The sequence below is a fragment of the Eretmochelys imbricata genome, chromosome 12 (genome assembly GCF_965152235.1).
Source record: "Eretmochelys imbricata isolate rEreImb1 chromosome 12, rEreImb1.hap1, whole genome shotgun sequence".
Lineage (NCBI taxonomy): Eukaryota > Metazoa > Chordata > Testudines > Cheloniidae > Eretmochelys > Eretmochelys imbricata.
The window spans coordinates 4,155,072-4,179,309 of record NC_135583.1 but is presented as its reverse complement, the minus strand read 5'-3'; the positions used below and the strand labels follow the sequence as shown (position 1 = coordinate 4,179,309).

At 50.6% G+C, this 24,238-nt stretch overlaps 1 protein-coding gene across 1 annotated transcript in view; it reads left to right on the top strand.

Annotated features, from left to right (window-relative positions):
* Positions 1-2,745: 2,745 nt before the first annotated feature.
* Positions 2,746-24,238, top strand: part of AARS1 (alanyl-tRNA synthetase 1) — a 48,559-nt gene continuing 27,066 nt past the window's right edge. Inside the window, exons 1-10 of the mRNA XM_077831272.1 lie at positions 2,746-2,825; positions 4,897-5,060; positions 5,952-6,140; positions 8,586-8,731; positions 10,410-10,601; positions 11,634-11,778; positions 14,317-14,462; positions 16,447-16,555; positions 16,675-16,825; positions 22,814-22,938. Of these exons, the coding sequence (XP_077687398.1) occupies positions 4,917-5,060; positions 5,952-6,140; positions 8,586-8,731; positions 10,410-10,601; positions 11,634-11,778; positions 14,317-14,462; positions 16,447-16,555; positions 16,675-16,825; positions 22,814-22,938 (1,347 nt within the window). The 5' untranslated portion in view covers positions 2,746-2,825; positions 4,897-4,916. The remainder of the gene's footprint in view (positions 2,826-4,896; positions 5,061-5,951; positions 6,141-8,585; positions 8,732-10,409; positions 10,602-11,633; positions 11,779-14,316; positions 14,463-16,446; positions 16,556-16,674; positions 16,826-22,813; positions 22,939-24,238) is intronic.

Genomic DNA, 24,238 nt, shown 5'->3' with positions numbered 1-24,238 from the left:
AGGGGTTGGAGTCCAGAAGTCAAGAAGTATTTTCCCATTAGCTGGATAAGGGCCTCTCTGCCGGTGTGAGTGGTTTGGTGTAACTGCTGCAGTACTGGCCGGATCAGGCCCTTCGGTAGGAGGATCTTCCCTTCTGCGGAATGAAGCTATCCCTCTTTTTCCTGAAGACCGAGTTTGTCAGCTAGTTTCCTCTCTTCCCCAGAGTACTGAGGGGTCGGAAGCTCCCCCACTGATGGGATGAGGGTATGCATGTGGGCATCCTCAGCTCCCGGTGGAGTTAAGGTGGCGGCATGCTTGGCTTCTCTGTCCGCCCTGGCATTGCCCCGGCCATGTCTTGATTTTCCCTTCGATGGGCTCTACAGTGCACCACCGCTACTTCCGAGGGGAGTTGTATGGCTTCTAGGAGCCGGAGAATTTGGGGCCCATACTTGACTGGGGAGCCTTGGGCCGTTAGCATTCCCCTTTGCTTCCACAGGCCAGCATGAGCATGTAGCATCCCAAAAGCATACTTTGAATCGGTAAAAATATTGACCCGCTTTCCCTTTGACAGTTTGAGTGCACGGGTCAGGGCTACTAGCTCAGCCAGCTGGGCAGAGGTCCCGGTGGGCAACCTCTCGGCCTCTACGGTATCATGGAGGGTCACGACAGCATAACCTGCCCTCCTTTGCCCCTCCATGACAATGCTGCTACCATCAGTGTACCACTCATAATCCGCATTTGGGAGCGGCTGATCCTTTAAGTCCTGGTGGCTGGAGTATTGGGCATCTATGATCTCTAAACAGTCATGTTCCTGTTCCTCTGATTCTGGCAAGAGGGTGGCTGGGTTAAGGGAGGGGCAAGGGTGACCTCGGGGTTCTCTAACAGCTTAGCCTGACACCTAGCAATCTGAGCCTGGGTGAACCAGAGCCCACCCTTGGTGTCTAGCAGGGCTCGGACCATATGGGGAGTATATATTTGCATAACCCCTCCCAATGTTAGCTTCTCGGCTTCCTCAAGTACTAGGGCAGTAGCTGCGCCCGCCCGTAAACATGCCAGCCAACCCTTTGCAACCTGATCCAGTTGTTTGGAAAAATAAGCCACGGGACGTTTCCAGGTCCCCAGCAACTGGGTTAGCACTCCCAGGGCCACCCCTTTTCGTTCATGTATATACAATTGAAATGGCTTAGAGAGATCCGGCAGATCCATGGCTTTCGTGTCTCTGCCTTGCCTCCTCCCTTGCCTTAGCTGTAACCTGATTCTGCTCTACCCCAGACAACAGGGTTCTCAGGAGGATATTACAGTCGTCCTAATCCAGCTGTGACTACTGAGGCACTCCTCAAAGACTGAAATAAACTGGCTTGGGTTCGTGGAGAATTCCCCAGCCTGTGTTTTAAAAGCTGCTAAGTCTATTGGATTGAATGGCACATGGGTGTAAACTTGCATGGTGGTGGCCTGGCGTCCGTCTGCCTCTGGGCGAGCCACAACAGTCTCGGTAATCAAAGGATAGAGTCCCACTGAGGGGGCAATCTCTGTAACCCGAGGCATCCTACCCTTATAAGGTGGGGGTGTGGGGGCCAAAGGGGACACCGAATCTGCCATTACAACATTGGGGGGGGTTCTGGGGGCTAACATTAGCTACTACTGGTCCTGTTGGAGTCAAATTACAGCTCTGCAGAATGTCTGTTCTATCTCTTAAAGCCATAAACGCTTGCGCATACAGATGTTCATTCCATTTACCCGTTCGCTGGAGGATCGTATTATAATTGATTGACCCTCCTGGTGGCCACCATTCCTGGTCCTCTAGCCGATACTGAGGCCAGTCTACTGTACAAAATCTTTTCCATTTGCTCCTTGTCATTGGATCCGAGCCAAACACGTTCCAGTTTGCTCGAATGCACGCGAGGGGCGTGCACTGCGCCCTGCCTGCAGCACTCCGCCCCGTCCCGTATTCCCGGACGACTCTGGGCGCCCCAGGCCTTCGCAGCGTACGTCTTATACCTTTGCCTACTTCACTACACAAGCTTAGGCAACCCGTTCCCTGCTGCCCCCTACAATACCGTAGCCAATCAGCTGAAGCAGCCAGTTGTGTTTTTCCTCAGTAGCGTTGCCCGAGCCTTGCCTTACTGGGGTCTATTTGTTACTGGTTTTTGCTGAACGTTTCTGCCTCATCTCTACGTTTCCCAGGCCGAAGCTGGCCGTGGCCGGCGAGCCCTGTGCGAACCTGCCTGTTTGCGTGCTAGCTTCCCCGGAGCCGGGCAGGGTCACAGAAAGCTCCGGGAGCAGAGGGGCCGCAGTTTGTCTGGGCCTAGAGCAAGAGGGCTTCATCGGCCCCCGTGCTCTTCCACCCTCCCGATTACCTAGCGTGGTGCCCAGGGCCACCAACAGCCCGCTCAAGGATTGAACTCGCAGCCCTGGGCTTCGCAGGCCGACGCTCGAGCCACTGAGCTATCCTGTCCCCCAGCTCGCCCTCGTTACGCCAGCAGGGGGCGCCGGCCCGCGCGCGGAACGCCCGGCCAGGCCGCAGGGCCCGGGGCCCCGCCCCGCCCCGCCCACAGGGGCCTCAGGGCCCGCGCTCCCCTCTGGCCCCGCCCAGTGCGAAGCGACGATGGCAGCCCTGCCTCCCTCCCCTCCCCCACGGGAGGCCATTTCGTGGCCGTTGCATCAGCCGCCCCCCCGCCCCTTCCCCGTGACGTCACACACGCACCGCCCCAGGGCCGCGGGTGGCTGTCAGCGGCAGAGACCAATCAGTGGCCGGCGCCCGGCCCGGCGGGGGGCGGGGCGGAGGGCGCAGCGGGTTCGGTTGCGCGGTGAGGCGCGGAGTGCGGTGGCGGCGCTGCCGGGCGGAGGTAAGGGCGGGCAGGCCCGGGGGCGCTGGCAGCGGAGGGGGGACCGGACCGAGCCGTGCCGTGCCGGCAGGGAGCGGGAGCAGGATCCCCCCCTCCCCCCGCTTCCCGCGGTGCCCCCGCTTCCCGAGCCGCTCGCTCCGCCGCCGCCGGCGCTGGGCTCCAGGCCCGCGGCCGCGGGGGATGCTGGGAGTCTGGCGGCGGGCCTGGGCGCGCGGGCTGGGGGCCGAGCCACGCGGGCGAGGGGTGGGGGCCCGGGTCGGAGGGGCGGGGCCGTGGGACCTGCCGGCGCGCCGGGAGCGGGCACGTGGCGGGGCTCTGGCAGTCCCGGGGCCTTCTGGGCCTAGGTCTGGGTGCAGTTCTTTGGCTCTAGTGTTTTCAGCGAGATCTCCCGAATGTCAGGCCCCCTGGGCCCGCATTTTAAATGTACTTTAGGAATGTGAAAAGAACAGGAGGACTTGGGGCACCTTTGAGGCTAACACATTGATTTGAGCGTAAGCTTTCGTGGGCTACAGCCCACTTCATCGGATGCATGCCGTGGACAACGTAATGGCCATACTGGGTCTGACCCATGGTCTGTCTAGGTCGGTATCCTGACTTCCCACAGTTGCCAATGCCAGGTGCATTGGGGTTGTTCCCTATTTGTAAATGTTTGGAGTCTTGTTGCATCATCTTAGCCCTGCTTAAAATGGCATAGCCTGTTTTCCATCCACATATGCTGCGAGGGGTATTGGTTTGAACTGGGGACTGGAAGTCAGGATTCCTGGGTTCAGTTCTTTGCGTATGACCTTTGGCCAGTTCGCTAAATGGGTGGTTCTTGCCAAAATCCTCGCTCTGGGAGAAGTGAAAAAGCCTTACAGCTAAAATGTCACCAGGCGTTTTAATACACTTTAAAAACGATTTTGTGGTTTTTTACATTTAGATTTTTTTCCCCTTGCTTCCAACCCCAGCTTCTTCTCCCTTGCTCAGAGGGAGGCAGCTGCTCTAATGACTTGGGTGGTGGACAGGCAGATTCTCTGCTCGGGACACTTCTTTCTCTCTAAACTCCTCTGGAGGGTTCCAGAATGGACTCCAAGACTCAGATCCTCTAAGATATTTAGACACTTAGTTCCCATTGATTTCAATGGGAGCTAGGTGCTTAAATGCTTTTGTGAATCTGGGCCTGGGTGACTGGGAACTGAAATACATGTGGGCTGCTGAAGGGTTGTTGCACTGACAATCATACTGCTGGTTCCTCTGCTGCTCCTGTGGCTCTGGAGAAGCAGACAGAAAGAAACCATTCAGACCCCTTTCTTACTTCTGCCTGCTGTCCCCCTGGCAGCTGGAGAAGACCTTACTTACCAGTTCTCCCATACACATTTTCAGGGACTGCAGCATGTCCCCAGTCCTCTTTTCCGTCTTGAGAGGAAGCGGGAAGCAGCCAGTGTTCTCTGGGGAGAAGGGCTGGTAATTAATTTGCTGTAGGATAGTGATGATTGGTGCTGGATCCTTAAGTCTCGATTTCCTTGCATCCTGATGTTTAGGGTTTTTTTAAACTATATCAATCTGTTCCCTTTTTTTTCCTGCTAAGTGAATTATTGAATTGCCAGCCCTAACTCGTGGTTTGTAGAGCATGCAATGATCACTTAAAACCCATTTTCTGTCTATTGTATTTGCAAGGCAATGTGTTCCTTGTTGGATGGCATTCATGAGCCACAGCATAGAGTCACCAGTACTGTAGGCCTTTGTATCTGTGACTCAGGGCCCCTCCCCAGAGGAGCCATGCTCAATCTGGCTTAATGGTTTGGTATCCACACACAAGTGTTGAGGGGATACTTTGCCTTAAAGCTGTAGAATCTGTGATCCTTTAGCCAAATACCATTTATGGCAGAGTGAGACACTCTCATTACTCCTGGAAACAAGTGAGACTAGAAATTAACATCTGAAAATCCTAACTTTCATGAGACCCAGACAAAAGAATTAGGTGAATTACATCCCAGTTGCCCCTTCCCCGGGATCCTTATTCATTACTGTCCCATTAAACTAAGCAGAATGTGTCCTTCACCCATCTGCTTTCTCTTTTTAATTTTGCCAGCTTTGCGTGGTGATCTCAGGATGGAAACTACACTGTCAGCTAGGCAGATCCGGCAAAAGTTCCTTGATTTCTTCAAGGAGCGCCAGCACACCTACGTCCACTCATCTGCGACTATCCCCTTGGATGATCCTACTCTGCTCTTTGCCAATGCTGGCATGAATCAGGTAGGACTCTCCCCTAGGACTGTGTGACTTTGGTACCTGTCCTGTGCTTTCTACAGGAGCAAAGAACTAAGGAGTGCTTGGCCGTGTATATTGTGGCTAGTATTTATCGTTCTGAAATTCATTCTGGTGAGATATAACGGGCTTGAATTGCTCCAGCAGTTCCCCGTCAGACCCCTGGCTGTGGGCTCCCAGTGCTGTGTTGTGATGATGTTAGAGAAGATGTCCGTGTACGCTGGAGGGCCCAGAGCAGGGCAGCCCTGGCTGGGAATGGAGTCTGGCCATGTCACCTGGGGGATGTGCTGACTTAGCACAACTTTTCTCAACAATGATTCTGCTAAACCGTGGTTGGTGTTTAAAGCCTCCCTCCCTCCCCATATGGAATCCTTGGTGGAGGAGCAGACTGCTCCCTGCTCCTTGGGGGAACCCTGCTCAGACACGGGGGGCTTTCCAGAGACCTCTCCGTTCTGTGTACCAGGCATCATTTCCCTCATTCCCATACTGTCATTCCGCCACTGGGGCCTGGTCCAAGTACCCAGGCAGCCAGTGACAGGACTACAGTGGGGTTTGGATTAGGCCCTCAGCACCAAGCAAACAAATCCTGTTTTTAAAAAAAACTTTGGTAGTCTTTTATTTGAATTGGGGCAGAGGGCATAATTGCCCTCCTCCTGGGCACAGACAGGTGGATGCCGCACCCCTGGGAGTACACCAGTACTGCTCCTGGTTTGGTCGGAGTGATGGAAAGGTTCCCTAGTCTGGTGGAGTGGCAACCTCAGCATTTCTAAATACATGCATTGGGCATGTTCTTATTGGCCCACACATACTGACCCACAGAGTGCTCGCTGCCTAGGTGAGTTCTTAAGTTTAAATCATCTTGTTTCTATTTCCTCCCAGTTCAAACCCATCTTCCTCAATACCCTTGACCCCTCCCACCCCATGGCTAAACTGACCAGAGCCGTCAATACCCAGAAGTGCATCCGAGCTGGGGGCAAACACAATGACCTGGATGATGTGGGGAAAGACGTCTATCACCACACCTTCTTTGAGATGCTGGGGTCCTGGTCATTTGGAGATTACTTCAAGGTAAGCGGGGATCTGTAATCTAAGCGGAGCTTTCATGAAGTTTAAGGCCAGAGGGGACCATCAGATCATCTAGTCTGACCTCCAGGCCACTAAACTTCAACCAAATACCTCTACATTGAGCCTGATGACCTCGGTTAAACCAGTCTTTGGGAGGCTAACACAAGGACTGTTGTGTATGGCAGGCAGAGAATGGGAGTAACTGAGATGCCACTAATGCCCAAGTTTCCTGTGATGGCAGGGAATGATTAGGTTGGTTATGCCTGTTAGAGGGCTTTCCCTTCACCCTCTACTCTGGTTCTTGTCACGCAGACAGAAAGCAAAAGTCTGAAGAGCAGGCAATGTGATGTTTATTGGGGTTAGTTCCAAGCAAGCATATCCAGAGCTCTACACGCCAGCAGTGTCTATTTCCCAGTGGTCTGTTCCCAGCTCTGACACTGCAGAGCATTTATCCCACATCCCCCTTCCCAGCTCTGATGCCGCAGAGCATTTACCCCATGTCCCCCTTCCCAGTTCTAACACCACAGAGCCTTGTCTGTGTCCCTGTTTCCCATGCCCTCCTTCTTAGCAGGTCCAAATATACCTGCAATGGATGCCCACAGTCCCACCCCTTACAACTTAGGGTCATGTTCCGTTTTGGGTTGGGGGTCTTCGTCCCACCTCTTTTGTACCCCATGGGAGGGGTAAGGAGTGAGGTTGTGCTCTGGTCAGGGATGGGCATTTCTTTGGTTTTTTAGTGTTTTATACCTTCCACCCAGTCCCCCCTTGCCCTTCCTGACTGGTTGCTTGACTTTGCCTTGAGATAGGGGTTGAGGCAGACTTAAAATGTGCTCATATATTACACTCCCACCATGCCCTGTAACACTTTAACTGGTCTTATCTGTTCTCCTTGTACTGACAAAACCATCTGACTAGGCAGAAGAAACATACACAGTCTTTGTCCTTTGTTTACACATATTAGTATGAGATATGAGTATCAAAGGTCAAACCCAAAATTCTATCTCAGGCTGACAAATAAGCCTATATACTAACAATGCCCAGATGATCCTGGCAGGTGATCTATGCCCCATGCTGCAGAGGAATGTGAAAAGCCCCAAAGGTCGCAGGCAATCTGACCTTTGGGAAGATTCCTTCCAGACCCCAAATCTGGCGATCAGTTAGACCCTGAGCATGGTAGTAAGATTCATAAGTTAGTCGCCTAAGACAGAAAATTCTGTATACCATCTCACAACAGTGGGACCGTCGATAGAAAGTAAGAATGTATCTGTGCATCGGATAATAAAGCACTTGGGACCCTTCTGGATGGAAAAAGGCCATAGCTGCCTCCCTGCCTCCCAGGGATGTTGTGAGGATTAATTAGCTAATGTTTGTAAAGCCTTCAAATGTGAAAAGCTCTCTGTAGAATTGTGTTCTTGTTTGTCTAATCTCAGTGCAGTGTAAGAAGTACAATCTGAACATCTTGTTAGCACTACAGCAGTGTGACCAACATTCATTCTTATAACAATAGGGAATCAATAAATAAATACAAATAAACCAGTACTTTTAAATTGGATTAAAGTCTCCTGGTCCAATGGGCTACGAAAGGCAAAGCAATTCCTTGTGTCAGGCTTTTAGCGTCTAAGCAGGCTATCATCCAGAATGGTCATTTTCCAGTGCACTTTCTGCAGCCCTTCATTTGTAAGTGGCTCAGATTGCAGGCTTTAGGACTTTGGAGGCAGGGTTCCAGCAGATGTTCTGGATGCAAGCCGGAGATAGTGAGGAGGACTTGCTGAGGAGATAGGAGCATAAAATGAGGAAGCGTGATGTCCTTGCAAGTGGCTTAGTTCAAGAGTTAATACTGTGCCACTGAACTTTATGAAGCTGATCAAAGTGCAGCAAGGTAATTAAAATAACAGTAGAACCAAAAATCAATGAGGAAAGAGAGAATCACAGTGGAACCTGCTAAGTGTTAATTTTTTATTCTTTGGCTGCTTGTATGAAGCCATCCAGGGAACCCTAAGTTTATTGATGTATGGGGATTTCCTGCCCCCTGCAAATATTGGCCTGCCTGTTTCAGCTGTCGTTGGCTAAAGCACTCTGGTTCTTGACCTTATTTGCTATCTAAAAGTCTAAGACTTCCGCTCATTTCAGGTTCTGAGGGGCAGGTGTTTTGAGCCGCCAGCTCTGCCAAGGGGTAACTGCAGTGGGCCTAGAGAGAAGGGCAATCCATTGTGTAGGTTCCAGGCTTCAATGCTGTTGTATGCAGTGGAGTCAGTGAGAGGATGTTTCATGTGTTCTGTGTTCCCTGTGCTTCCTATTCAGTTTACTTTAGACTTGGTGATGTGCAAAGCCTATTCTGAGGCATTACAGTTTGTGCCTTCAACTCCTGCCTGTTCTGGGTTGGGCTGTGTTGTATGGGTATGAAGATCTGTTTGCTTTTCCTCACTAACCTTGTCTTTCTTGGTGCAGGAACTGGCTTGTAAACTGGCTCTGGAGCTTCTCACCAACGAGTTCGGCATCCCCATTGAAAGACTCTATGTCACTTACTTTGGTGGCAACAAGGCAGCTGGATTAGAGCCAGACCTTGAGTGCAAACAGATCTGGCAGGATTTGGGGTAAGGGCATTTAAAAATATAACTTTTCTTATGAAAACCGTGCTGGTGATAGGTGCAGGCCTGACAGCCTTGGAGCCTGGAGTCCCTTGATTGCCCATGCCATGGTTGAGGTGGAATAAGCTTCATATTGTCTCACCAGTGAGCCAAACCACACCCTAAAGGGATAGCTTGATGGGGTGAGAAATAATTCACTCCCCACAGCCCAGTCAGTCTTTGACCTCTCTGCTGAGAAGCTCCTTGTGAGTCATAAGTGCAGTGAGCACATGACACTTATGTTCTGTGGTCTGCACTGGCTGCCTGTTGGTTTCCAGATGGAGTTAAAGATGTAGGCTTTGATCTGTAAAGTCCTAAATGGCCTGGGATGGGTCTGCCTGACAGAGCACTCCTGCGCTATCCTGCTGCAGCAGTGCTCAGCAAAAACATTCAAAGTGGAACTGTTTTGGCTTGCTTGAATGGGAGCTGCTGATGTCGTGTTCTCCACAAGGAGCCTGTGACTTTGGGATTGCTTTCTTCTTGGCTTGAAATAGTCTGGATCTGCTGATTTCCAGGGCATACTGCAAAGTCTGTCTTCAAATGGGTGTTTGGAGTGGGAGAGGGGCTGGGGAAATTTGAGGGGAAGGGAAGTTTCCATTTAGTGATTATTTAATTTAATTTACTGCCATTTACAAGAGCTGGGATCTGCTGCTGCGTTGTTCTGTAGTCACAGATTGGATTTCCAGTGGCACCTGAGCCTGGGAGATTACATAGACTGAAATAAGTAAAACATTGACCCAGCCTAACCAGGCAACCCTTGCCAGCTAGGAAATGGGATCTTTGAGATTGTAGATACACCTGTGAAGGCTGAATCCCTTCAGCACAGGATTACTGGACAGACTCAGGACGTGCAAATTCTCTTCCATCAGCAAGAGTGGGCCATTGCTGTGAAAGAATTAACCTTATACCACTGAAATGGAATCAGAAGCCGCATGGAAACCCATTTATGACCATGCTGAAGATACATTGCTGGCTGAAATCCTATATGCTTTGCAGTGGGAACAGAGGAAGTAGGTGGTATTTACTTCACACAGCATTTTATTTTAAGGAAATGCAGCATGTCTTATTTGGCAATGGACACACATCAGTGGGTCTTCACCGTGGCAGCATATCACAGATCACATTCTCTGAGTGGAAGAGCCATAAAGCCAAGGGCTTTGAGGTGACACTCGTAATTAAAAGGGAGAGATTGAGATGCATCCTGTTGTATCGTTGTTTAAATAAAGCCTGGGCTTTCTGCACAAAAGAAATCCCCTAATGAAGCCTAACCAAGGCCAGACTTGTCCCTGAGGACAGAAGATTGTAAAAAATGGATCGCTTTCAGTTCTAAAAGCACATGGTGGCATTTTAAAAATATTCTACGTACAACAGGCCTCTCACCAGGAGAGATGAGCTTCTTGTGAATGTGTCAGTTTTGAAGTGGGGGAGTGGGGCACTTGTTTGGTCCTGCTAGAATGGGAAGTCCAAATGGTAGGTGTTAGAAAGCAGGATCTCAGCTGGGTCTCTCTCGAAAGCCTGTGGGCTCTTCCAACCCATTCAATGAGTTTTAACAAGTAAAAGGTGGTTTCTTTATTTGCCCCTGAATTGGGAGAGGTCCCTGTCTTGCTCTCACCTCTCTGATTTAATGGGCACTTTCATGGTACAGACTGGCTGAGAGCAAGATCCTGCCTGGCAGCATGAAGGATAACTTCTGGGAAATGGGAGAGACAGGCCCCTGTGGCCCCTGCAGTGAGATTCATTATGACCGGATTGGGGACAGGGATGCCTCACACCTCGTCAATCAAGATGACCCCAATGTCTTGGAGATCTGGAACCTGGTGTTTATACAGTTTAACAGGTGAGCCAAGAGCCTGCCCCCTCCAGGCATTTCTTGTTTAATGGAGAAGGAGAGCTTCACTCTGGTAAAAAGACAGCTCTGTAAAGCCGCAGCACCGGGAGGCTGCAGGCTTAGGAGCCTCCGCCCTCCAGTGTGAACTGTTCTCACCAACCCCACAGCTGGCTTCTGAGCTGCCCCTGATGGGTGTTGGGGGAATATGGTTAAATTGTGAAATCTGGGATTTAGGAGGAGGGAGGTTGTAGTTCACCTGTAGTTACCTCCCACTGTTTTTCCCTGTGTAACACCTCTGCCCCGTGACTAGCCTCTAGCACCGCTGATCGGGCTCCTTCTAGTGACCCGCCACTGCCGTTCTTCATCAGATACGGGGGGGGCCCATTAAGACTCCTCTCTCTTCACCCTCCACACCCCAGCAGCTAAGCTGCACTCCCAGCACCCCATGTCACTCAGTACAAGGTATTTCGTGTGTGTTAACCATCTTCCCTAAGCAGCTATTGGGAGCAAATAATCAAGCCCAGCTGCTGAGCGGAAAGGACTGTCGTCATGCTTGGAGGCTCTGCAAGCTGTAATTCAGTGGGAGTCCTTCAGGCCAAACGCTTGGCTCCACTCCCCACTGAGCTGACTTCTGCGCCATCTCCCATCACAGCCTTGATCAGTGGGGTTGAGGTGGCTGACCTTTCTCTCGTTATAGCTCTGGAAGAAGGGCCGTTCCGTCACTGGCCTGTGACTTTGCAATGCTCCCCCCCTACTCCCATATACATGAGTTAGTCTGTGGCTGCCTCCTGGGCCAGGCTGGGGACACTTATTCAGCCCATTTCTCTGGGGTGAGGGAGGATTTGTTTATGCTGGTTCTAGTTTGCTCTTGAGTGTCTTGTTACTTACCCTCTTATTAAGGCTCCTGGGGGCCCATGTGTCTGCCTGCCTTATAAGACCAGGGGGATCATTTAAAGTCTTGTGGGGATGAGAGAAGAGATGGCAGCCCTGCTGCAGCAACCCATTCAATGACTGTTTGTCTTTTTCCCTGGGGTTGGGCAGAGAGGCTGACGGGACCCTGAAACCTCTTCCCAAGAAGAACATTGATACTGGGTTGGGTCTGGAAAGGCTGGTGTCTGTGCTGCAGAACAAGATGTCCAACTATGACACTGATCTCTTCATCCCCTACTTTGAAGCCATCCAGAAGGTACAGATCCATGACTGGGCCATTGAACCTGATCAAAATTTGTCTGCTTACCCTGTTATGCATAGCCTCATATTGTGCATGGCACTGTACACTCAGGGAAGCTGTCCCAGAGGAGGGGACCATGGTGACTTCCTAGTGGCTGTGAGAACCTAAAAATGTCAACCTAAAAACGCTTGGCTTGCAGATTTGTACCTTGGTAAGGGTAGAAGGCTAGACTATTCCGTAGCTGCTGCTTTAGGAGTGAATCTGGGGAGAGCATGTGGCATCTGATCAGAGCAGCTCATGGGGATGTTTCCCTGTGAGCTGTGCTGACCATGAACCGTTTGGTCATCTTTGAAAGTAGGAGACACCGCCCTCCCCTCTATATAGCGGCCTTCCTTTTGCAAGCTTCCTACCTGCACTAAGAGCTTTTCAGAGCCCTATAAAGCCTGACTCAAAGAGACTTTGTTTTAAACAAATGGACCTGATCAGTAGGCTTGAGATGGCACAGCTCTGTGTTCAGGGCCAAGCTCCATTTATCATGCTCTGGGCCAGCAGAGGCTGGGAACTTTGCAGAAGCAGCATGTACCTCCTTTGGGAGTCTTGGTGGAGAGGGTCCCCCACCTCTCCTCCTCCTCTTGATTACCCACCGCCACCCTGTCCAAGCACTGGGGGAAGTCTCATTGTGCCCTGAAGGGTGCCATGTCCAGCTCTCCTCAACTGGAAAGATGGGCGGGACCCAGTGTGGGGATCTTGGTGGTGAAACTGGGTCCAAAGCCAAACTTCAGCAGCTGGTCACCTGCCTTAAAACCCCCCTGCTCCAAGGCTTTCAGGACTACATAGCTTGACTTGTATAATCCATCTCTGTTATCTAATCAGAAATTAGATGAAGGTTTGTAACCATCAGAGGAGTGAAGTTCTGGAACAGCCTTCCAAGGGAAGCAGTGGGGGCAAAAGACATATCTGGCTTCAAGACTAAGCTTGATAAATTAGCCTAATTTTGGCAATTAATTGATCTTCAACTATTAGCGGTAGATATGCCCAATGGCCTGTGATGGGATGTTAGATGGGATGGGATCTGAGTTACTACAGAGAATTCTTTCCTGGGTAGCCAGCTGGTGAGTCTTGCCCACATGCTCAGGGTTCTGCTGATCGCCATATTTGGGGTCAGGAAGGAATTTTCCTCCAGGGCAGATTGGCAGAGGCCCTGGGGATTTTTCGCCTTCCTCTGCAGCGTGGGGCACGGGTCACTTGCTGGAGGATTCTCTGCACCTCAAAGTCTTTAAACCATGATTTGAGGACTTCAATAGCTCAGACATAGGTTAGAGGTTTGTTACGGTTACAGGAATTGGTGGGTGAGATTCTGTGGCCTGCGTTGTGCAGGTCAGACTAGATGATCATAATGGTCCCTTCTGACCTTAAAGTCTATGATTCTATGTAAGTGGCATATGCTGTCCTGTGGGGTGGTGTCTGAAAGATGCGCAGCAGAAGTGGGTGGATTTATGCTCCTTTTTGGTTCTTTACGATAAAAAAAAGTTGTTTTTCTGCTTGCTTTTCTCATTTGGAATATCCCATGTGATCATCTTGATTTTGCTGGAAGACTCTGAAATGTGGATTGTGAGCAATCTGAGCCCTTGGGGAGGGGGTTGAATCTTTAAGAAAGACATCCTTTCTCCTGAACGTTTCTTAGACATTGGAATTGACTAGATGTTAACACATGGGTTTCACAGTCTGACTAAAAATCCCTTCCCCTGTCTGTCAGTAGACTTTCCCTTACTGGGGGTTTCTGATATTCTCATCCTACCAGTCTCCCAGTCATCCTCATTTCTACAAATGAGTTGATAGGATCAATATTTCAAATATAAAAAAACAGGCAGAAAAGCTGCATTCTGGGGGCTTGTTTGTGAAAAGCCTTCCCAGGCCATCTCCATCGACCATAAAGGAACAAAGAAAAGGCCACAAACACCTGTTTCTCTTTGCAGGTCGCCTTTAAGGCGGCTTTCCCTGAACACTGGTGTTGTCAGTGAAGGAAGAAGCCAGGCCCTGAAAGCAGCAATAGAGCGTGGTAAATAGAATGGGGACTGCAGTGAAACTGCTTGGGGGAAAGAGTTGTTGGCTGTATTGGTTATGCCTGGCTGGAGTCTGTGACCCAGCATAGCAAAACCAGCCGCAGCTGTCACTCCAAATCTTGTTGGATTCTCCATCTCAGTCACTGCCTTTGCTGACCTGGGCTCTGTCTGAGCCAAGCAGTTTCACTTTGCTTGCTCCCTTCTGATCAGGGAGAGCTGAGCTTGGCTCCTTCCAGAGCCACTCGGCCTCTATTCCAGAGGGTGCGGGGGATAGTGAGGTACCCTTCTCCTATCCAGAGAAGTGTGCTGCCTCCATAACATTCCCAGCCTCCACTGGCCCTGAGCAAGGAGAGCAAGGCCAGCCCTGGACTTGGGTCATCCAGGCCATGCTGCCGAGCAGAGCCATGTATCTAACCATCTTTGTGTGTCCTTCTATAAGCAGACAAGACAGCAAGGTTCTCCATACCCACTGTGTCCTCTCTCTGCATAGGGCACTGGGGTCAGGGCGTACACAGGGAAGGTTGGTGCTGAGGATGTAGACGGTATAGACATGGCATACAGAGTCCTGGCAGACCATGCCCGAACTATCACTGTGGCCCTTGCTGATGGAGGGAGACCTGACAACACTGGCAGAGGGTAAGAGTGCATGTGGCACAACTGTGCATTACTGAACCGGGGAGGAAGCAGGAGTGGTGTTACTGCAGGTTGTGTGTGTGTCCAGAGGCTGCAGGTCAGTCCTGGCGATGGTGAAATTCCACCATTTAGAGGCAGGTGAAACTTACAGCCATTGACATCTTGATCTGGGAAACAGAGGTGGTGTGGTGTCCCCCACTACTCTGGGTGCAGTGAGGGTCTTCTCACTCCTTTGGACATCTGGAGATCCCTCATTTGAACCACCTGCACATGCAAGGCACTATTTTCCTTGTAATTGAGAAGGCTGGAAGGGATCAATAGCAGGGCTTGGAGCCAGGCTTATTGTGGTTTGGGTAAGTGCTGTGCAAATGTTCCACCCAGTGCTGTCCATGCATCTCAGTCCTGAGTGTCAGCTCTGCCCCTGCTATTCCAGCTCTGGGCTTCTCACACACATGCTTCGGCCAGTGGCCCTCAATGCTGATGTGCAGCTGCTCCACAGGGAGGTAGTTCCCAAGCTGTAAGAGTGTAAATCTATGACTAGGGCTGTACTGCAGGCCTGTGTCAAGTAAAGGAGATTGAGCGAGTGCACAGTGTTGGAGAGCAGAGGTAGCGAAATCGAACAACGTGGTAGTAATTGGAGACCCCCACTAACCGTATAAACTGATCAAATGACCCAATGGGACCAAGTTTAAAAAGACAGCTTTTAAAAGTGGCTGCTTCGTAGAACAGCTAGTTCTAGAGCACAAGAAGAGAGGCTGTTCGTAACTCAGCTTTAAGTGAACACACAGACACCAGTTCAAGAAGGGAGAGTAGTTAAGCCACTCTAACAGTGACCATAATATAATTAGTGTTGATATCCAGGGGGTGAGTAGGCTACAGAAAGTGACACAGCATCATTAACCTTTAGAAAGGGAGATTTCAGTAAAATGTGAAGATTAGTCAAAAAGGTCCTGAAGCTAAAAATAAAGGAGGTAAACTCCATAGATGGATCAACCCTAGAAAGGGACCTGGGTGTCAAAGCAATGAGATTTAGGATGTGTCAGGAATGGGGTGGAGAATAACACTGAAAGTATTAAAATGCCTTGATATAAGTGAAAGGTGTGGCCTTGTCTGTCACTGGTCACCCCAGCTTATTGCAGAACTAGAGGTGTGGTCAGAGAAGAGTGATGAGAATGATCAATGGCCTAGAAAAACTCTCATGTGATGAATGACTGAAAAACGGGGATTTTTACCTGAGCAAAGAGAGATAAAAGGGGACACGGTAGAAGTATGGAAAATACTGACTTGTAGAGAAGGTAGATCCGGAAGTTCTGGTGTCTGTGTCTCATTAACACAAGAACAAGGGGACATTGAATAAAATTAAAAGGAGGAAAATTCAAAACTAATAGAAGGAAATATTTTTCTGCACAATGTATAATTAGACTATGGAACTCACAAACACAGGAAGACTGTGAGGCCAAGAATTTAGCAAGATTCAAAAAGGCATTGGTCACTTATACAGATATCAAGAATAGCCAGAGCAATCATAATTACTGATCACAACATTTTGGGAAGTGATGTGAAGCCTTATGCTGCTGGGTGTAAACTAGGCTCTAACAGTTAGAGGTCAGTGTGAGACCTAATCTGCAGGCAGATTATCTCACATCTATAACTGTAGGGTTTTTACAGCTTCCTCTGATGGACCTTGGGTCTGATGCAGCCTGGCATATGTTCGTCTCTCACACAGCTGTGCCGATGCCCCTCAGTCCTGACACGCAGCCCCTCTGCTGTTCTAGTCCTGCTCCCCACACCCTGCACTCTGCCAGCACACCTCATCTCCCACCCACAGGTGTTGAGGGCGTGGATTCCAAAACTAGGTGAGAGGAGCTGAGGAAGAGGCTCTCAGTATTTGCATTGCCCATGTTTAGCTGCTGGCGGATCCCACTGGCAGGAGGGGAGAGGGGCGTAATGTCCAAGTGAGGATCCCCTTTCTGTGCTGTTCCCGCAGGTATGTTCTGAGAAGGATTCTCCGGCGGGCCGTGCGCTACTCCCACGAAAAGCTCAATGCCCCCAAGGGCTTCTTCGCCTCGCTGGTCGACGTTGTGGTGCAGTTGCTGGTAGGTCCCTTTGCTGCACAGTGACTGCATGAGAATCCAAGGTTGTGCATGGTAGGAGACTCCATCTGCTGTCTGATGCTGATCTCTGCTCTTAATGGCTGCTACTCCTGCGTCTGCAGGGCGACGCGTTCCCCGAGCTAAAGAAGGACCCGTTCATGGTGAAGGATATTATCAATGAAGAAGAGGTTCAGTTCCTGAAAACGCTCAGTAGAGGGCGCCGCATCCTGGACCGGAAGATCCAGAGCTTGGGAGACAGTAAAACGATCCCTGGTAAGGTTTGTTTAACTCCTTTCATGCTGAATGAGGCTTCCAGGGATTCCTCCTGCCCCGACACACCAGCTGTGTCCTGTGGAAATCTGCTGCGGAACAGCATTTTCCACCTGGGAGTCAGTCAGGGCTCAGCTGGGCTGCCTGTGAATTGAGCAGGGTGAAAGGTGTCAGATTGATGGTACTGGAGACTGAAGCCCTCTATCACAGCAGGGGCAGCTGCGGAGTGAGCCCCCCATGCACCGTCCTGCCCCTGGCTCACCTGTGACCTACAAGATGATCCCATCTTCATGGCCTATTCAGTCCTTGGGCTCTCTGATGAGGCTACTAACAATTGGTTCTTCTTCGAGAGATGTCCCTATGGGTGGCTCCACTCCAGGTGTTGGTGTGTCCCTGCGCCTTTGATCGGAGATTTTTACAGCAGTACTCATACCGGTCAAGCACGTGCAGAGGCTGCCCCCCCCGGACCTTAATAGTACGCATGCGCAACTGGTCTCCTCAGTTCCCTCTCTACCGTCCTGGCCTGAGACGGAGCTCAGCAGACTTGCTAGAAAACTTTTTCTCCCTTGTTACTTTTACCCTTTTAGTTAGTTTGTTACCCAGAGTGTTCGTTATTAGTGTTACCTGGAGCGTGCGTTTATTTTTTTTCTTAAAAAAATAAAAATAAAATTCTCTTTGTTCCTGTCAGCGCAGCCGCTTCCGACATGCCTGGCTCTCCAGGCTTTAAGTGCTGCTCGAATTGTAAGGGTGCTATCCCCTGTCAGCTGGCCATTCCAGATGCATAAAATGTTTGGGGGAGTCCCACATTCCCCAAAAATGTGCCCATCGCAGCAAACTTTAGTCTAGGGCACGGAAGGACAAGGAGCTGAGGCTAAAGCTTCTCCTGCTTCAAAAATCCTTAGGGTCCGCTTCAGACCCGGGCGCTGATTCTGGCTCCGCTGCACGCCACAGCCCCCCCGCCTCAAAGAAGCTAAAGAAAACTTCCATAAACCATCACCTTCTGTCACCCGCAAAGGGAACTTCGAAGGAGAAGGCTTCTCTGGCCAGGTCTCCTACCTCCCTCCCAGCGCTTCCCCGGCTGAGCTGTTTTGATGCGCTGGGCTCCTCCGGCGCCATGCGAAACCTGGCTGCGACGGTAGCACACTGCTCCAGTGCCGAGGCTTCAGGCTTCCAATTGCCTGCCTCTCACATGGCACCGTTTGGCACCGCTTCTGTCGCAACGCTGACGCAGGCTGGTATGCCTGACCCCCCGCAAGTTGTCACCGCTCTCCCGGCACCAGCACCCGCTGAGCTGGCCGGCAGCCAAACTACTTTTAAAGACACCGGTGCAGAGGAACTTTTCATCGCAGCAGATTCCTCTCGCACCGCCCTCGCCACACGGGGGCTCCAGCACCGCAATTTACACAGTCATCAAGTGACCTCCTGCAGTCACCCCTACTGAACACCTGCTTCTCTCCAAATTCTCAGCCAGGGTCCGAACAGCCTTCCTCCAGTGAGGAGGAAGCTGGACTGCAGGAGGATTTTTCACCATACCAAGTCTCTCATTCTCAGACCCCAATTAATAGAGGTCATAGAAACATCAGCTCGTCCTACTCTCAGGATCCTGCCCCATGGTGTGTAGACCCCTGGATGGCATCACCTATGCCCTTCCCACCACAGTGGCAATATTGTGCCCCGTGGGCACCCTATCCCTGAGACCACACTCGCTATGCCACCTCAACCAGGCCCGACACCTGCCCATTAACACAAGCTCACAAACCTGCCACGGATGCCAGACACCAGACAGCACCATCACAAGTGCAGGATCAGGCAAGACCTATCTCTAACCCAGTAGACCCAGTTGTAACGGCTGACGAAGCCCTGCTTCCTCCTCCCCCGTCATCTTCAGATGACTTTTCTAAATTTCAAGACCTTTTCAAGAGAGTGGCCAGGGAATTAAGAATTAATCTGGAGGAGGTTCCTGAACAGCAGCATGAGTTAACGGACATCCTGCAGCCGCTGCCTTCTTCCAGGATTGCATTGCCAATCAACCCAGCCCTTCTGGAACCAGCCAAAGCCATCTGGCAGACTCCTGCTGCAAACCTACCTACCTGTTAATGAGCAGACTGCAAGTACTTCATCCCTTCCAAGGGCTCTGAATTCCTTTTCACTCATCCAGCACCTAATTCGCTGGTGGTAGATGCAGTCAACCAAAAGAACAAACACTAGTATCCCCTCTCCACCCCAGCTGACAAAGACAATAAGCGTTTAGATCGGGTCAGATGTAAAGTATACGCATCTTGCATGCTACAATTTCGAATTGCTAATTATACTGCCGTGCTGGCAAAATATGATCACAAAAATTACAACAAATTCATGGACTTCATTGAGGACATTCCAGAAGAAAAGAAACAACAATTCACTGCTTTAGTCTTTGAGGGACAAATCATATCACGTCCTGCTCTTCAAGTGGTCCTCGATGCGGCCAATACTGCAGCAAGATCCACCGCTACAGCAGTAGTCATGTGCCGAGGTTTGTGGCTCTCCTCCTCTTCATTTCCTCGAGAGGTCCAGAGTACCGTTGAAGACCTTCCATTCAATGGCGACAAACTCTTTGTCTCCACAATGAACGACGTCCTTCACTCAATGAAGGATTCAAGGGCAACCCTCCGGTCCTTAGGAATATAAATCCACACAACCAGAAGGCGACCATATAGATACCAACCTTACCACCGTCCACGCTACCCCACATATACCCAGCACTTCCAGAGATCACACGAGCAACAACAGCAGCAACGCGAGAGACCCAGATACCAGCATCGCCACCCCAATTCCGCGGCAGCGTCTCAACCCCCTCTGACTAACAAGCAGATCTGAAGCCTTGGTCGAGGGTTTCGAAACCCATGTTCCCACTTCAGTGCTTACACCGCCTGTCCCTACTTTTGGACACTGCCTACGACCATTCTTCCATCAATGGCAGAACATTACAACCGACGAGTGGGTTTCGTAGGTCGTCACACTTGGCTATTCTATCCGCTTCCTATCCATGCCTCCTACCCACCCACCCTTCCCGTGTCTCCTCAGAGCAACTGCTCCTGCAAGAAGTATAGCATCCCCTTCCATTGAGAGCAGTGGAGCTTGTGCCTGAATGACACAGAGGGAAGGGGTTTTACTCCCATTATTTCTTAACAGAAAAGAAAACCGGGGGATGGCGACTGATCCTCGACCTCAGGCGGCTCAACAATTTTATCAAGAAGCAAGAGTTCAAAATGATGAACCTCGCCACCATAATCCCAGCGCTGGAGCAGGGCGATTGGTTTTCAGCCTTTGACCTACAGAACACGCATTTTCTCATGTGACAATACATCCAGCCCACAGACGCTTCATTCGTTTCACTCTCGGCTCGACACATTTTCAATACACGGTACTACCCTTCGGCCTATCCACTGCCCCCCGTGTTTTTTCCAAGCTCCTGGCCATAGTTACTGCCCACCTCAGGAAGCAAGGAGTCATAATATTTCCTTACCTAGACGACTGCCTCCTCAAAGCCTCAACGCTTGACGAAGCGCTTCGATTCACGCAACTCACTGTCTATTGTTTCCTATCTCTCAGCCTACAAATAAACAAAAGACAAATCCACATTAATTCCTACCCAGCACCTGGAATTCATTAGAAGCACACCTCGATTCCTGGGCAGGAATAGCATCTCTCCCGTCTGATCGCTTCGACACCATAAAGCTGCTGGCAACAAAACTTCGCAACAGTCCTCAAGTCACCGCTCGAGACTGTTTCCAATAATATCTGGATATCAGCTGCCTACCTTCCTGGAACTATGAATACCACAGCGGACGAATTAAACAGACGCTTTCCCTGGGACCATGAATGGGAGATGAACGAGGTGATAATCACCAATCTATTCCGCATTTGGGGCTATCCAACCACAGACCTTTTTGCGACTGTGGAGGACACGAAATGCCCCAAATTTTGCTCCAGAGCGGGACTGGGCAAACGCTCCCTGGGAGATGCATTTATGATTCTGTTGCACCGGAACTTACTCTATGCTTTTCCCCCGATCCTGATTCTCCACAGAGTTCTGACAAAGATACGAACAGATCGTGTCACGGTGATCCTGATTGACCTGTCGTGGCCCAGACAACCGTGGTTCCCATTCCTCACCAGAATGTCAACTTGACCACCAATTTCGTTGCCTCTCATTCTGAACCTCCTATCATTTCTCCACCCCAACCTGTCCATGCTTCACCTCAAAGCTTGGTTCCTACATGGTTCTCCCAAAACGAACTAGCATGCTCTGAGGAAGTTTAAAGAGTGCTCCTACATAGCAGAACACAACCTACTTGCACCACCTATCTCCAAAAGTGGAATCGATTCACTCTATGGTGTTCATCTAAACAACTGTCTCCTATGTCCACACCTCTTCCTCTTATACTTGACTACCTGTTAGACCTCAAACAATCTGGCCTTTCTTTCAGCTCCATCAAAGTCCACCTAGCTGCTATTACAACTTTCCACAACAAAATTGACGATACTTCTGTGTTTGCCCATCCGATCACTAAATGTTTTCTCAAAGGACTCCAATCCCTATACCCAGACGTTAGACCTCCTACCCCTCTGTGGGACCTTCACTTAGTTTTACCTTGCTTAACTAAACAACCATTCGAACCCCTAGCCACTTGCTTCCTCTTACACCTTTCTATGAAAACAGCATTCTTAGTGGCAATCACTTCTGCCAGACGGGCAGGAAAAATAGCAGCTCTCGTGGCAGACCCACCATATACCCTATTTTTTAAGGACAAAGTTACCCTTCGATTACACCCCAGATTTCTTCCAAAGGGCCATTCGTCATTCCACATCAATGAACCAATACACCTGCCGACCTTCTTTCCTAGACCACATGCAAACTCTTTTTTGAATCCACAATGCATACCCTAGACGATGCAGGGCTTTGTCCTTCTATTTGAATAGAACCAAGCCCTTTAGGAATTCTTCTAGACTCTTTGTCTCCATTGCGGAGTGGTCCAGAGGGACACCTATTTCTACCCAGAGACTTTCAAAATGGATTTCTGACTGTATCTGACTCAGTTATCAGATATGGAAAGTTACGCTTCCAGCAGACATCAGAACTCACTCCACTGGATCGATGGCTACCTCCGTGGCTTTTCTACGCAAAGTTCCCATGACTGACATCTGTAAACTAACCACTTGGTCTTCTGAACGCACTTTTGTTAAACACTATGACCTTACTTAGGGCCCTCTCTCGGATACATGATTAGGCAGAGCTGTATTATCTACTGCATTTCTACCCACTCCGAAGTCCCTACCTCCTTGAGATAGACGACTTTTAAGTCACTTGGAGTGCAGCACCCACAGGTACACCTCTTGAAGAAGAGGAGGAGGTTACTCACCCTGTGGGTTCTCCACTACCCACCCTCCTTCCCTCTACTTCGGAGTTGGGGTAGCTTCCATTGTAGAGAAGGAACTGAAGAGACCGGTCGCGCATGCGTACTATTAAGGTACACTCGGAGTGTGTGTGTGTGTGTGGGGTGGGGGGGCAGGCTCTGCGTGTGCATGACCAGTATGAGTACTGCTGTAAAAATCTCCGAGCAAAGGCACAGGGACGCACCAACACCTGGAGTGGAGCACCCACAGGGACACTCATCTTGAACGTCAGTTACCGCACAGGGTGAGTAACCTCTTCCTGTTCTGGTTGAGTGGCAACATCTTACTGCAGACAGCTGTCCACTAGGGACTGGACTGAGATCCACCCACAGGTGTCCTGCAGACTGTGACCCCGGCATTGTGACCACCGACTGCCAGTGCCCATTAGCCAGGCAAATCTCTGAGGTCCACTGCCGAGTCTCATAGGCCTCCCCGTTTGCTGAGGGAAGTGTCCCAGGCCCTTTGGGAGCTGGTTTGCTCCAGGTGGGAGGGTTCTGATGGAGGAGTAGTGGGTATCTTAGTGGGAGACCTGACTGATCCGTTTCTTCTCCCAAGGGGACACTGCCTGGCTGTTGTACGACACCTATGGTTTCCCTGTGGATCTCACTGGACTCATTGCCGAGGAGAAGGGCCTCACTGTGGACATGGAAGGCTTCGAGGAAGAGCGGAAGATGGCTCAGGTAAAGACCAGCCCCTCTGCTTTGACCCTACTACAAGGAATAGGCAGGGGGCACAGGTGTGGGAGGACTCCTTTGTTATTGGTTTAAAGGGACAACACTCTGCTCCTTTACAACAGGGTGTCTCCTAGGAAATCTGACACTGAGCATCCTGGGCCATGTTGCTGGGTCCTGGGGCAGGCTGGGGCAAAGCACAATAAATCTGGCTGGAGGGCAGATCCTGAGGGTGCAGGCCGCCTCTGCATGGTGAAACACTGGGAACCTCTGCCTTCTAGCAGGGTGCCTAGCTCCTTGCCAGGTCTCTTGAAGGCTGAATTACCAGAAGTAAACAGTGAGCAAGTTGCATGAGAATCAGCCCTGCTATCTCCCATGTATGTTCATGGGGGCTGTGCAGATATCGTGTTGCTTTCCTTCCTTTCTCGTAATCTCAACAATTGGGAGCACCACGTTGTCCACAGAGACATGGGATGTCCACAGAGACTCCAAACATCTCATGCAAAGATTCACACCTCTGTGTGATGGTGGGTAACCTGCCTTTGCATCTGCCCTGGCGTGTGAGCCCCCCCCGTGTTCTGTCTGTGCCACTTCACAGGCTCTGAAAATATGGCCTCTTGTGTTCATCCCACGGCTCCCTGAAGCAGACTTACTGTATTTCTTTAGGCTGGGCTAAGACTTCTTCAACAGATGAATAACAGTGGGGGTGTAGCCAACAGCAATCTCTGTGTAGATGGTTCTCTATGTCGGGGTTCTCAAACTTTTACTGTCTGAGGCCCCCCAACATGCTATAAAAACTCCAGGCCCAGCAGAAGGGGGCGGGGCCTCCAGGCTTCTGCCCTGCAGGGTACTGGGGCTCAGGGCTTCTTCCTTGCAGGGTGCTGGGGTTCGGGAACCCCCTGAAACTAGCTCGTGGCCCTGCAGTTGAGAACCACTGCTCTATATGGATCTGGGACTCATGCCACGTAATGCTGCATTTGTGGGACCGGGAAGACATCTGGCTCATCATGCTGGAGCCTGTCTCTGCATGAAGGGGGGGAAAAGCAGGAATTTACTGCACCTCAGTTCTACAGTGACCAGTACAACAGTGCTCCATGCACCTTCAACCTGAGAATAGATCCAAGATGCCATGTTTTTAATCTACCCTATAGTAATAGGCCTTATTTACAGGAGAGTTTCTAAGAGACTCTCCCCCTCCCCCGTTACTGTAGGATGGTGCAGCCTTGCTTGTGGGAGCACTGGTGTAGTCAGCCTTCAGGCCATGCTGCGTCATCTAGGCATACTCTGAATGCAGCTGAGCTATCTGATG